Source organism: Crassostrea angulata, chromosome 6, assembly GCF_025612915.1.
Source record: "Crassostrea angulata isolate pt1a10 chromosome 6, ASM2561291v2, whole genome shotgun sequence".
Lineage (NCBI taxonomy): Eukaryota > Metazoa > Mollusca > Bivalvia > Ostreida > Ostreidae > Magallana > Magallana angulata.
In genome coordinates, this window is record NC_069116.1 from 39,814,006 (window position 1) to 39,826,507 (window position 12,502).

The following is a 12,502-nucleotide window of genomic DNA, read 5'->3' on the forward strand; positions in this document are numbered from 1 at the left end:
AAAGAATTTTTAAATGTTTTTTCGTGTTTTTGTACAATATTTTTTAAAAAGATAGCTATTAACAAATTGAGAGAAATTTTTTTGTCATATGATGGATATTTCCTTCGGACGCATAAAAAAAATATAACACTTCTTAACATTCAAAAATGTTATTATTGCAATTTTTTTTAGTATTTCCCCAAAACATATATTTTTCATATTTTCTTACTCTGTTGACAAATCATCTGAAAAAGTTGCTTGATGTTATGAGAAAATGCATTTTGATAACTTAGACATAAAAAATTGAATGAAAATCATTGCAAATAAACACAAAAAATATTTTAAATTTTATTTGGTATGAAAGTTCCTCAAGTAAGGGTTATCGTTCGTAAGTTTCAAGGCCCAAACACCTTGGGGACTTTTCATTTCTGAGTTGAAGAAAATTTCCTAAATATAATGTTGGAATGATAAATACATACGTATTTCAATATAGGCATGTAAAAGTAAATATATTCGCTTTAATGCAAAACTAAGTCAACTAAATAAAGGGGAAAATTGACTAGGCTAATAGGATTTATGTATCCCAACCTGAGAGAAATTCAAAGGAACCCTCCCATCCCCTTAAGGTGGTAAGGACCATCTTTCGATATTAATGTGCATTAAAGTATATTATAATTGAAACACTTTCACTGGTTTAGAATTTTCTTTCACAGTATTCAACCAAAAATACGTTTTAGAAAATTTTGGAAAGTTAAAAAATTTACGGTTCTCAACGGGACTCGAACTCATGGCCTACAGGTTTGTAGTGAACCCACTAACCCACTGCGCTACGGTGTAACATTTAGGTTCTGGGAAAGAAACTATTTAAAAAATTATACTTAATTTTATTGTTTATTTCGATAAATAATACCACACAACGAGAAGGTGTCACATACCACATTACTTGTAAGTAATGAATTTTTCAATTATCAAATTAAATCTATTCATTTAACAAAATTTTCAAAAGAGCGGTCCCCATACAATTCGCCTCAGTTTAAATCAGTCAGTACCGGAATTGCATGCTTACAGATTTACTTTTTTGCGTACTGCGTCATCAAAAAGTGGTGTATAGAGCCACCTTAATCCAACAAAAACAAAGGTTGTTTTCTTTACTAAGAAACATAACTCTGTTTTATCTAAATTATTTGTTAAAGGCGATATACTGGAGTTTGTTCTGACTTGTTCTATATCGCCATTTAGGACTTTCATTATCACAAAATCTCAGATTGTCTGAATACATTGATGGTACTATATCCTCTGCATTCCAAAAATTAGGACTTAAAAAAAACATATGTATAAAATTGGTAGACAATATCTCTATAAATCATTTATTTCCTTTACAAGACCTACCCTTGAACATTCTTTAGTTGTGTCGAATGGCTGTTCTGTGCATGATGCAGAAAACTTGAAAAGGCTCCATTGTGGGCTGCTCGAATTGTCACTGGGTTGCCAATTTTGGATCAGAGGAAGCGCTTTTTTTTTTTAAAAAACAGGGTGGGACATTTTATAAACCAGACGTTACATCGCTAAGATGAAAACTATGTTCAAATTTAACATGGAGATTTTGCTTGACTATTCATTTGATATTATTCCCAGCATGCAAGCGGAAAATCATTTCACAATACAACATACGAAACAAGGACCAGTTTAATTTTCCTAAGTGTAGGCTAGATTTTGATTTTTCCTTTTGATTTAAATTTAAATGCATGGCAATTATTGTTATATCTAACAGGCACGTAGCATCAGGGGGGGCCAGGGGGGGGGCTGCCCCCCCCCACTTTTTCTCTCAGCAACAAATTTTTTAAAATTTATGTATCAAAAAATGAATTATAATGGAGTTGACCCCCCCCCCCCCCACTTAGTGGAAGTTAGTAAAAAATTGATATGAAAATAAGGAAATGAGTAGTCAAATTGAAGTTACCCGTCCCCCCCCCCCCCCCCCCGCACGGATTAGGAATTTCATGATTTGGAGGAAAAAAAATTTTGGTAGGGAAGAATTTTTTTGGAAGTATAGTTGAGTCTACTCCTCCCCCCACGGATTAGGATTTTGAAGATTTTTGGAAACTTTAAGTTTCCCTTTTTTTTTTTTTTTTTTTTTTGCTTGTCAAGATTTTTTGGATGGGTCTGGCCCCCCCCTTTCAAAAACGATGCTACGTGCCTGTTTAAGGAGAAGACTAGTAGTTTTTAGAACTTGTTTTCATTTAAGCCATCAATAAATCTGTTCAAAATTATAATCAATAAAGCAATAGCCGATATCTCGCGTAATTTCTTTTGGAGTACATATGTATATTCATTTTTGAACTTTTTTGAACCCGGGATTATTGTAGATTTGCTATCACATCGATCTTATCAGTAGTTTTATGAAAATTAGTACGACCGACATTTAAACTATAAAAGAAATTGAAAGCTGCGCAGAAACTAGCTATAGTCTTTTTGTGCTGTGTGAAAATATCTGCTCTTCAAACTGACTTCATTGTTCACTGCGAATACAGGTATCGTTGTATATTTATTTAGGTTTCTATATCTATCAAAGTTAATTCTTTTAATAAATGGTCTTTCTTCATTGAAAGTGCATGTAATCAATTTTTATTTAACAAAAGAATGTATCGAGTCAATTTTAAAAAGACATTGCTTATTTTTCTTCGTTTTATTTCATCAAATTAACGAGTATCTTTGCATTCTTTAGTCAGAATTGTCTATAAGAGAACTGTGAATATAATTTGTATCAGACATCATAATAGCGCCCATCTCTTATCCGAACAAAACAATGCAAAACTATATCGGTTATTGTAAATAATAAAAAAAACAAAACAAACTACCGCTTTTACACAAATAATTTACGCAAATGAAATAAAAAACCGGTTTTCATCATTTAGAATAATTATGAAAAAAACCTGGATGTTCAATTTGTATTTTATTTCAATCACACAACCCACTAAACGAATCCTAAAATGCAAATGTATATGGAGGATTCAACTTTAAGATTCAACTTTAAAAACAAGAGACGATTATTTAATGTTTTTTATCTTAATTTTCTTTGGCATTATCTTTATTTCATCATGAATTAAAAATTTTGATATTTAATGATAGTGACAGTTTTCTCGATACACAAAAAACTATATATATTTTTTGATTCAGCTACCGGACATAAAATGCGTTGTAACTGTCGTCAATTCTATTTTTTAAAAAATGTTTATCTCTGAGAAAAATAGAAATAAATCTTTTATTTGTTCTTCAGACGTTTGTTCGACAGCACCGAAACAGGTTCAAAGAAAATCTGCGAAATACGTAGCACTGATGTCACAGGTGTTAAAAGTGTAGTATATGAACAAATTGTACGTTATGCATGCATGAACTAATTCTGATGTTCATATTTTGTTTAAGAAAAATATTGTTTTGAATTTGATAAAATTATTGTTTTTTTCCCCCAATACACTAATGACGATGCAATGATATTTAAAAATTCATGACGTCAATTCAACGTATCCGACGAAAACTTGTGATGATTGCATGTGTATTATTTGAAAATATTGGTATCATAATTATCTGAAGAACATCCTTTTCTTTAGAACAATAAAAATCATTTTACTCTATTTGTCATGAAAACCCCTTTCCGCTGAACGCAACTTCATTCATTTTTTGTTTATTAAGGCTATGTTTTAAAAAGCATCATTTAATAATGTTCAAAAGGAACAGAGGAAAATGGGTTGTGGTCATTTACTCATCATTACCATTTTCCTCGTCAACGGCCAAATCGTTTCCCTTGGGAGCGGATTTGATTATATAAGAAGTATGGGCAGAGACGACCGTCATCCACTGTGTGGTGAGATAGGAACTGAATCTAGCGCCCCCGATCTTCATCCGCCCCTCCACAGTTACACAAGACCCTCTGATGTTTCCATATCCACTGAGGGGCAATATCGATTTGCCGCAATATCTTCTGACACAGGGAACTGCGCACAAGTTGGCGTGTTAGTATAATAATTATTAAAAAATTATTGTTTATCTTCACGATCCACATTTCTTTTATCGATTATCTTAAGAGTAATCGTAATAAATTAAAAATTGCAATTTCTTTGGTTGGCAGATAATTTCAATATATTTACTTTAGAAACAATTTGTTATTCATGAATGATCAATAACTTTCACTTTATCTTATTTTAGGGAAATTATGGGACGTCGACAAGGGTCCGTTGTGGACGCTACTATCGCCACCATTCTTTGTCAATGTGTAGAAAACAGCCACAGCTGCGGTATAGGAGGGGGCCATTTCATGACCATATATAATAGGTATTAATATTTGCGTTTGTAAAGATTTCTAAATTAACGCAAATCTACACAGGAAGAAATATGCATTGGTGAATGTGTGTGTGTGTGTGTGTGTGTGTGTGTGTGTGTGTGTGTAATATGAAATAATCACTATGCTATTCTCTAGACATTATGCTTAACATAATGATTTATCGTTTTAGAATTTATTAAACAACCTTTTCTTTTTCATAAGTGGACACATATAAATGCAGAATTGCATTATATGAAAATATTTTTTTACAAAAACTATTGTTCACAAGTGTATTGCATGTGGCTTTGATTTTATGAAGGGAAAAGAACACAGCTTACACAATAATTGCCCGTGAGATGGCGCCAGGGGCAGCATCGGAGGACATGTTTGTACCCACGGATAAATCATCAACTGAGGGTGAGAACAAAAAATGGCCGGGTGGGAGTATGAGAGATATAGTATGAAAGATGAGTTTTATGAGAGCATTATTGAAAGATTAATGACCGTTATTTCAAGGGTTTGAACCCCTTTAATGGATTTCAAAATAAGAACACGTAAAAATGACTTTGTTCTGCTGTAGAAATATGTATTAGCACAAAGAAAACCTCCGTCCAATTGAAGACGATGATTTACAAAATGATAACAAAAAATTCTAGCATGTACTCATACTTCAAGACTAAAAGACGTCTAGTATCCAAAATAGTATTTGAAAAAAACCTATTCTCACGATCGCGATATATTAGTCCCTTGACTTTTGGCAAACTATCGCTTTAAAAAATGAGCAAACTTTTCACCTTTTATATAAATAATATTCAACTGGACTGGATCGGTCGGTCGCATTTTTTAAAAGAGCATACTAATCTTCATGAAAACTATTACCATAAAATAAGACATTAGAGAGAAAAGGTTGTAAGATGTACGAGGAGATTAGATAGCATCAAAGTAAAAAGAAATTAGATTTAAAAGATGAAAATATGCGATTTGTATTGCGTCTTATTAAAACTTTGAGTAAATACTTTTATTTTCAAAAACTGCAGAAACGCGGGTTATGTATTTTTCGGCAATGTCCCTACCTTCATAACCCGGACGAATCACTAAAAAGGCGTTTTATTGTTGAAATAAAGTTTTCTGAAGAAGAATGCCATTATTGTATCTACATTTGTAAAAAATCATTTTCTAACACTGACAAATATTAAATTCATTGGTCTTGCAGCTATGGTACTTTATTATTAATTGCTCCACATCTTGTATTTTCCTTGTAATTTTCAAAATTAAAAAAAAAATACAAAACAGAATACGATGAATGTATGAAGATATGTTTCATAATGGGTAACATATTTCATGGCCCGTCATTAGTTTCACACACTGTTTAAATAAGGCGCAAAATAAAGATTTTCTCTCTCGCGTTATTTAGACCGTTGAAAAGCTAGTGATGCTATCTAATCTTATTATGCATCTGACAGCCCTGTTACAACACGTTAAGAATTAAGCACTTTGAAAAAAAAATTGTAAGTGCGTAGATTTTGGGACCAAGTCAACGCACTTTGAAAAATAATTGTTTAGGGTTTGGTCGAAATAATTGATTCTTATGTATATAGTAAATTATTGTTTTAACTTTGTTAAAATTGCATTCTCAGCTGACTTGATAAACTGTTTCTCGATCAGAATTCTTTTCTTAGAAGCTTATGTAGTTTGACAATTTACACATTAAGAACAACTCATGAGGTTTTAGTTATCTAAATATAATATAAACTGCATCGCAATTGCCAATTGCCTTGTCCTTTTTTTATGTATCTAGCAAATTTATTTCTATGGTTGTACATTGGGCTAGTACGCCAATAACAATATATATATATATATATATATATATATATATATATATATATATATATATATATATATATATATATATATATATATATATATAAATATATAAAAAAGGGAGATCAGTGTATAACATTTTACAACTGGCTTCAATTGCATGTGCTTATAAAACAAAAAGGATATGTTAGTAATGTTTATCAAAAGCAATATGACCTCTTAAAATATCAGTGCGAGAAAAAAAGCCCACACCTTCTGCTAAATAGAAAGTTTATAATAATTTAGTGTTTGGCAATATAACTTTTTTTTTAAATGAAGTGATTTATTTGATTAGAAAAGAGGGTTTATGTTGAAACCCTTACAGATTTTTAACTAATGTAGAAAATATTGTATGGCCAGCTTTGTTTTTTAATGTCACTGATTAACATCAATTTTTCTTTTTTCGTTCTTACACGTTTTCTCCTTGTTGCTGAATATCATATGTTTTGGAAGGAAATATGAGTAGTTAAGGACCTTCTTCCTGTAATCAATTAACTGATGTACTAGTAATCGACCTGTATATTTGGTTAATCCCATCCCCCATCCCCTTTCTCAAAGACGGTAAGTTAGATTCACTAGTGTTACCAAATCATCATATCAATATATTAGAAATTTCAAGTCCAGACTTTTTGCTTTATACATATTATTTTTCAAACGGGCATTGTCACGATTTTGGTCAAAAAATATTTTTCTGATTTTAATGTTTACAATGCTTCAGTAAGGCATTTTTAATAGGCAACCAAAATTTTAGTGCCATTTGTTGAGTTGTAAGGAAGTTACAGAGCTCACAATTCTTTGATATGTAAACAACACTTTTGTTTACATTTTGAATGTTGAAGTGACAATTCCAGTTTTAGACCTAGAATGAATGCGTTAACATTAAGAACTGTTTATTTATGCTTAAAATTAATTAGAACATCAACAAATCAGCTTGAAAAAGTTTTTTTACCGGTAAAATGAACCTCTGTAAACAAAAACAGGGCACGAGCCTTGTTTACATGACAAAGAACTGTGATCCATATATCTTGCTGATAACTCAACAACCGACTCTCAATTTTCATTTGATCATTAGAAATGCATTCCAAAAGCATTGTACATAATAAAAACAGAAATATAGAATTTGACCAAAATCGTGACCTTGCCCCTTTAAGTGTCCCGATAAGAAAACTTGTTGATGTACCGTCATAACGCACTTAGAATTTTTTTTTCAAAGTGCGTTAACTTGGTCCCAAATTAAACGCACTTTGAATTTTTGTTATCAAAGTACGATGATTTGATCCCAAATTTAACGCACTTTAAAAAAAATTTCAGAGTGCGTTAGTTTTTTAAAGTTCGTGGCTACACAGTCCTCTCTCATTAGTTATTGACCTTAAATAATAAAGAAAGAACAATAAACCCTACATCATACATTCTGAGTGCTGATCATGACTTATCTTACTCGGCTTTTGAAGAAACAAGAATTAAAAGTCGATTTCGTATTTTAAAAAAAAACTGGTATTATAATTTAATGCATGAACAGTACTAGTGTAACATTTAAAGGCGGCCTAGCAATTGGTATTCCTGGGGAAATCAAAGGTTTGTATGAAGCTTGGAAAATTGGCGGAAAACTTCCATGGAAAGACCTCTTTCAGCCAACCATCAAGAAGCTCCGTGAAGGATGGAACGTGAGTGAACCATTGGCAGTCGCCATTGAAGAGCAGACGACAGTTCTTTTAAGAAAGGATAATTTAAGGTACATGTAAGGTTAGTTAGTGTTGTGCTTACTTTTAGAAACTGTTAGGTTGTTGAGTTGTTATGATTATAAGCTTGTTGCTACCATCCTTTCAATTTTCTCTTGTTAACCGCTAGAACTAATGTTGTTCCAGATGATAAGACTTGATTATATATGAATTTTTCTTTTTTATATTTTTTACCACAGATTAGCGTTAACAAACCCGCAGACTGGACGACCATACAAGCAAGGGGAAACTATCAAAATGCCACTCCTGGCAGAAACATTCGAGACAATTGCAGATGATCCGCATTCGCTGTATAATGGCTCCCTGGCTGAAGACGTCGTTGCGGACATTCAGGAAGCGGGTTAGTTGCTTTCAGTTAATTTTTTGTTTGTGTTAAATTAATGCCTGCACGTTCTAACATAAATTCTTGTCTTTTATGATTGTAGGTGGGATCATTACTAAACAAGACTTACAGAGCTACGTGGCAGTAATCAAAGAGCCCCTGGTGATTAAACTGAACGACGATTCTACCCTCTTCACGCCTCCACCGCCATCTAGCGGCGCAGTGTACGCCATGATTCTTAACATAGCCGACAGTAAGTTGATTATTTCTGGTTTTCCGAATTTAAAACAATTTAGATATAATTAAACCACGGTATGATTATGTATCAAAAATGATATCAAGGAAATTATTTTAAAAAGATGGTAATTTGAATGATAGTAAATTTTTACCCGGCAGAATATGGATTTAACCCAGACAGTGTCTCGACCCCCAAAGAGTCAACGTTGACTTGGCATAGAATTGTGGAGGCCATGAAATTTGCGTTTGCAAAAAGAAGTGGTCTGGGGGACCCCGATATGGAGAGTCAGACCTTTAAAGATGAGATCGATGAGGTAAAATTTGTCTTTCCGTTTTTTTTTATCTGTTTTTCCGTTGTTTTTAGGTTTGATGAAATTTCAATGTTCTAAATCTATTCGAACATCACTATATAATTGATTAAAAATTGCAATTCACTTGATAAAATTTTGGGTCAGACTGCAATATTAATTGTTTCAGCTTGTAAAAAACATGACATCATCAAGTTTCGCCGATTACATTCGCTCTAAAATCTCGGACACTGCAACGTTTGACACTTTGTATTATGGACCAACGTTTTACGACCAATCAAGAACCGGAACATCACATTTATCAGTTTTGGCGCCAAATGGGGATGCCGTTTCTTTAACTAGCACCATTAATTTATTGTGAGTATTAAAAATTCTATTTATTCATTCATTAAAATAGTTAAAATGAATTGAGCATTATTATTTTATATCAATATTATTGTGTCAAACTACATTCAACCATCATTTTATGGATAACCAACTTAGGTTATCAAATGTGTGTTATAGTTTTGGTTCAAAGGTTGTTGGAAAAAGAACAGGGATAATATTTAACAACGAAATGGACGATTTTTCAACACCTAACACAGTGAACTCCTTCGGAGTTCCAGCTTCTGCTGCAAACTTCATCAAGCCCGGGAAAAGACCTCTGTCCTCCATGTGTCCCAGTATAGTGGCGGACTCTGACGGACATGTCACGTTAGTGGTGGGAGCTTCCGGCGGTACTAGAATCACCACTTCCACAGCTTTAGTAAGTTATTCTGTCCTTAGAATTTTGTATGTTATCTCTGCCGATTTTTTTAGAATCCTCCGAGTTAAGAAAACCGTGACTATTTCGCAGTAAAAGTTCCTTATCTGTTAGGTTAGCATTGAAACCCTGTGGTTTAAGTACGGAATAAAGAAAGCCATAGACCACAAACGTCTTCATCATCAGCTGTTACCAGCCTACATTACTGTTGAAGAAGGATTTAATCCTGTAAGTGACATGTATTTTTCTTTAGATTTCTGTAAACGTGATTATTTCTGCACTTTGGTAGTTATGCAAAGTAATATGGTTAAAGCTGTAGTACACTTAATCATTCAAGTCTTTGTTAGCAATTTCTTTGTGTTTCTCTTGGAGATGATAACTAACTTCATAACAAAATAGCGTATATTTAGTTTACTTTCCTTTTTTTTTTTTTTTTTAAAGTTTTGAGCACATTTACTCACGTTGACAAAATTTCTATTAATAAATCAAATAACATCTGAACATTTTATAAAAAATGAAAATCAGTTCCAAAAAAAGACGTGACTAGATTTTCTTACTTCTATTTACTAGTAATTAATAGTAGTGGGAAGTAATGAAACATTTAATATATGACTTATGAATAGTAAAATTCCGCTTTGATATTAATTATCATAAACACTATTGTAATTCAATGTATTCCACTTCAAATTTAATACATGTAGTTCTTAAAAATATTTGATATTCAATTTATTATTGATTATATTATCAAAACTCTCAACTATGTACTAATAGCCTTATATTACACGTTTTGTCTTCATTAAGCAGGCATTGATATATTTTGAATTCAATCCTACCTGAAAATATACGTTGTTAAAAATTGCCTTTGGTCATTCATTAGATATCCCCATTTTATGCGATCAATTTATTGTAAATCATTTCTGATATTAAACAAAATTTAGAACTGTAAGATGACCTAAAGACTAATTGAAAATCATCACCCTTGGTAATTATACATGTACTACAAATAATATTTTTGACACAAAAAGCAATCATATTATTTAAATTTCTTTACTGCCCTCAATCTAGCTTTATTGTTCCAACGTTTATGAAAATTATAAGTAAGATGTTTTAGTGATGTTCTTTTTTGATAAACTCTTTTTCAACTTCGACATGTTTTATCAACACGCAATGAGCAAACATGATTTTTGTTTTGCAATAGAATTTTGTTTTACAATATGTTTTCTTACTTTTCTAAACAGAAAAGAAATGAGGCAACTATTATCAGTAACATTTCTACATCAAAATGTAAAACTTTACAAAATGTCACATATATGTGATTTTGATTTCTATCTTTATATTTATCACAGCAAGTTATAAACGGATTAAGACGGATCGGCCACAACATCACAATGTCTGCCAGTGCTGGCTCTATTGTTCAGGGTATTCTGCAACTCGAGGAAGGCAAGATAACCGCTAACGCAGACTACAGAAAAAGAGGAGTTTCGGATGGATACTAAATCCTACTTTGTCGCTATTATTGCTAAAATATAAAATAGTTTTGGTTTCTATAAAATTCTTTTTAATATTGTACGTGTAACGATAAATAAAATTAAGTCTATTTTTGTGTGTGTTTTTTTTTAGTGGATATGAAATTGTGGATTTTTTACTTTTTGAAACATTAGAAAATAAAAACTGACTGTTGTCATATTTGAACTGCTGGACGTTAACGTTAATCCAAACAAGCATCTGTGATTATCACATTTAATCTATGACAAAAGTCTCGAAATATCCAAAAAGAAATATTCATTTGTACACACTGCAAAATATTCGTGAGTACATGTTTTTCTGGTTATTTCATTTTTAGCTACATCAGATTTAAACTATGAATTTTAAAAGTCATTTTCAATAGGGTACACATAATACCCTTTATGTTCTAATTCACCCGTTCAAACTAACATAAAATATTTATAAACTAAAACTCAAAACACCAATATATAGGAACAGCTCGCCTGCGCGATTGCAACAGACTCTTTTATTACATTATATACAGGTACAATCAACTTTCAGTTTTACTTCAATCAACATTCTACAATATAAAAAACATATTATTGACATCGATATCACCAAAATAATAAATTGGGTGGGTGGGTGGGTGTCGTTTGCATGATAGGCAGCAAATTCTGAAAACGTAAACGTACTACATTTAGCTGTGTATTCAATTTAGCGCTTTTGGCGGAATGCGACTTCCGCTAAATCAAGTACATCGCTAAATGCCATGCATAAATGCATATGAATAGTCACATTCTGGAATACGCTAATTCAAATCCAAGCCAACTTGTTCAGAAATTAATTTCCGCAACATATCGTACACGCCAAATATAATACGTTTACAGTAACTTCTACTACTTTAAAGCTGACATGAATTCATAAATACGCAATATTTCCCTTTTATCTCCGACTACCGCCATATTAGTTGTCGATTTCTATTGTTCTGCTCATCGCTACACACCCCCTATATAAGCTGAGAGCACTATTCATGCTTCATCGCATTCAGGAATTTCATACTCCTGAACACGTTACATTGGACGAAAAGACATGTAGAAACGCGTTTTGAAGAAAAATAAAATGACAACCACTGCACTGGCAAGATATATCCAATGCACGATGAAACAAGACAGACTGAAATCCAGGCGCATATACTTATAAATATATAAAGGACTATATATACGATCAAATAACTGCCCCTCCCAATTTTAACTAATTTTTTGTAGTATCGTATCAAATCTTTATCCAACGTTATACAGAGGTTGTCTAACATATTTGACTCAACATTAGTCACCATTGTCTCTGACCTGTCTATCTATGACGTCACTTGAGCAATTTTTTTCCAAATGTAAATACTAGTATCGTCATTTTCCCTTGATACTTTGCCTTTGTAAGTATAGAGCGCAGGTGTACTCAAATACAATTTAACATATATGTATATGTATATATATATATATATATATATATATATAT

General features: G+C 32.1%; 1 protein-coding gene across 1 annotated transcript; it reads left to right on the plus strand.

The window, feature by feature from the left end:
• Nucleotides 1-2,437: 2,437 nt before the first annotated feature.
• Nucleotides 2,438-11,106, plus strand: LOC128189657 (glutathione hydrolase 1 proenzyme-like). Its single transcript, XM_052861355.1, has 12 exons — nt 2,438-2,510; nt 3,709-3,989; nt 4,183-4,308; nt 4,617-4,714; nt 7,697-7,889; nt 8,076-8,236; nt 8,322-8,471; nt 8,615-8,769; nt 8,933-9,120; nt 9,268-9,508; nt 9,620-9,733; nt 10,852-11,106. The coding sequence occupies exons 2-12, from the start codon at nt 3,721-3,723 to the stop codon at nt 10,999-11,001; spliced, it is 1,845 nt and encodes a 614-aa protein (XP_052717315.1). The 5' UTR covers nt 2,438-2,510; nt 3,709-3,720; the 3' UTR covers nt 11,002-11,106.
• Nucleotides 11,107-12,502: the final 1,396 nt, after the last annotated feature.

Bases quoted from the DNA above. Each gene is read 5' to 3' on its own strand.
- LOC128189657 (XM_052861355.1), top strand. From the start codon at position 3,721: ATGGGTTGTGGTCATTTACTCATCATTACCATTTTCCTCGTCAACGGC. The intron at 9,121-9,267 runs GTGAGTATTAAA...TGTGTGTTATAG, and splicing joins ACTAGCACCATTAATTTATT to TTTTGGTTCAAAGGTTGTTG. The intron at 9,734-10,851 runs GTAAGTGACATG...TATTTATCACAG, and splicing joins TTGAAGAAGGATTTAATCCT to CAAGTTATAAACGGATTAAG.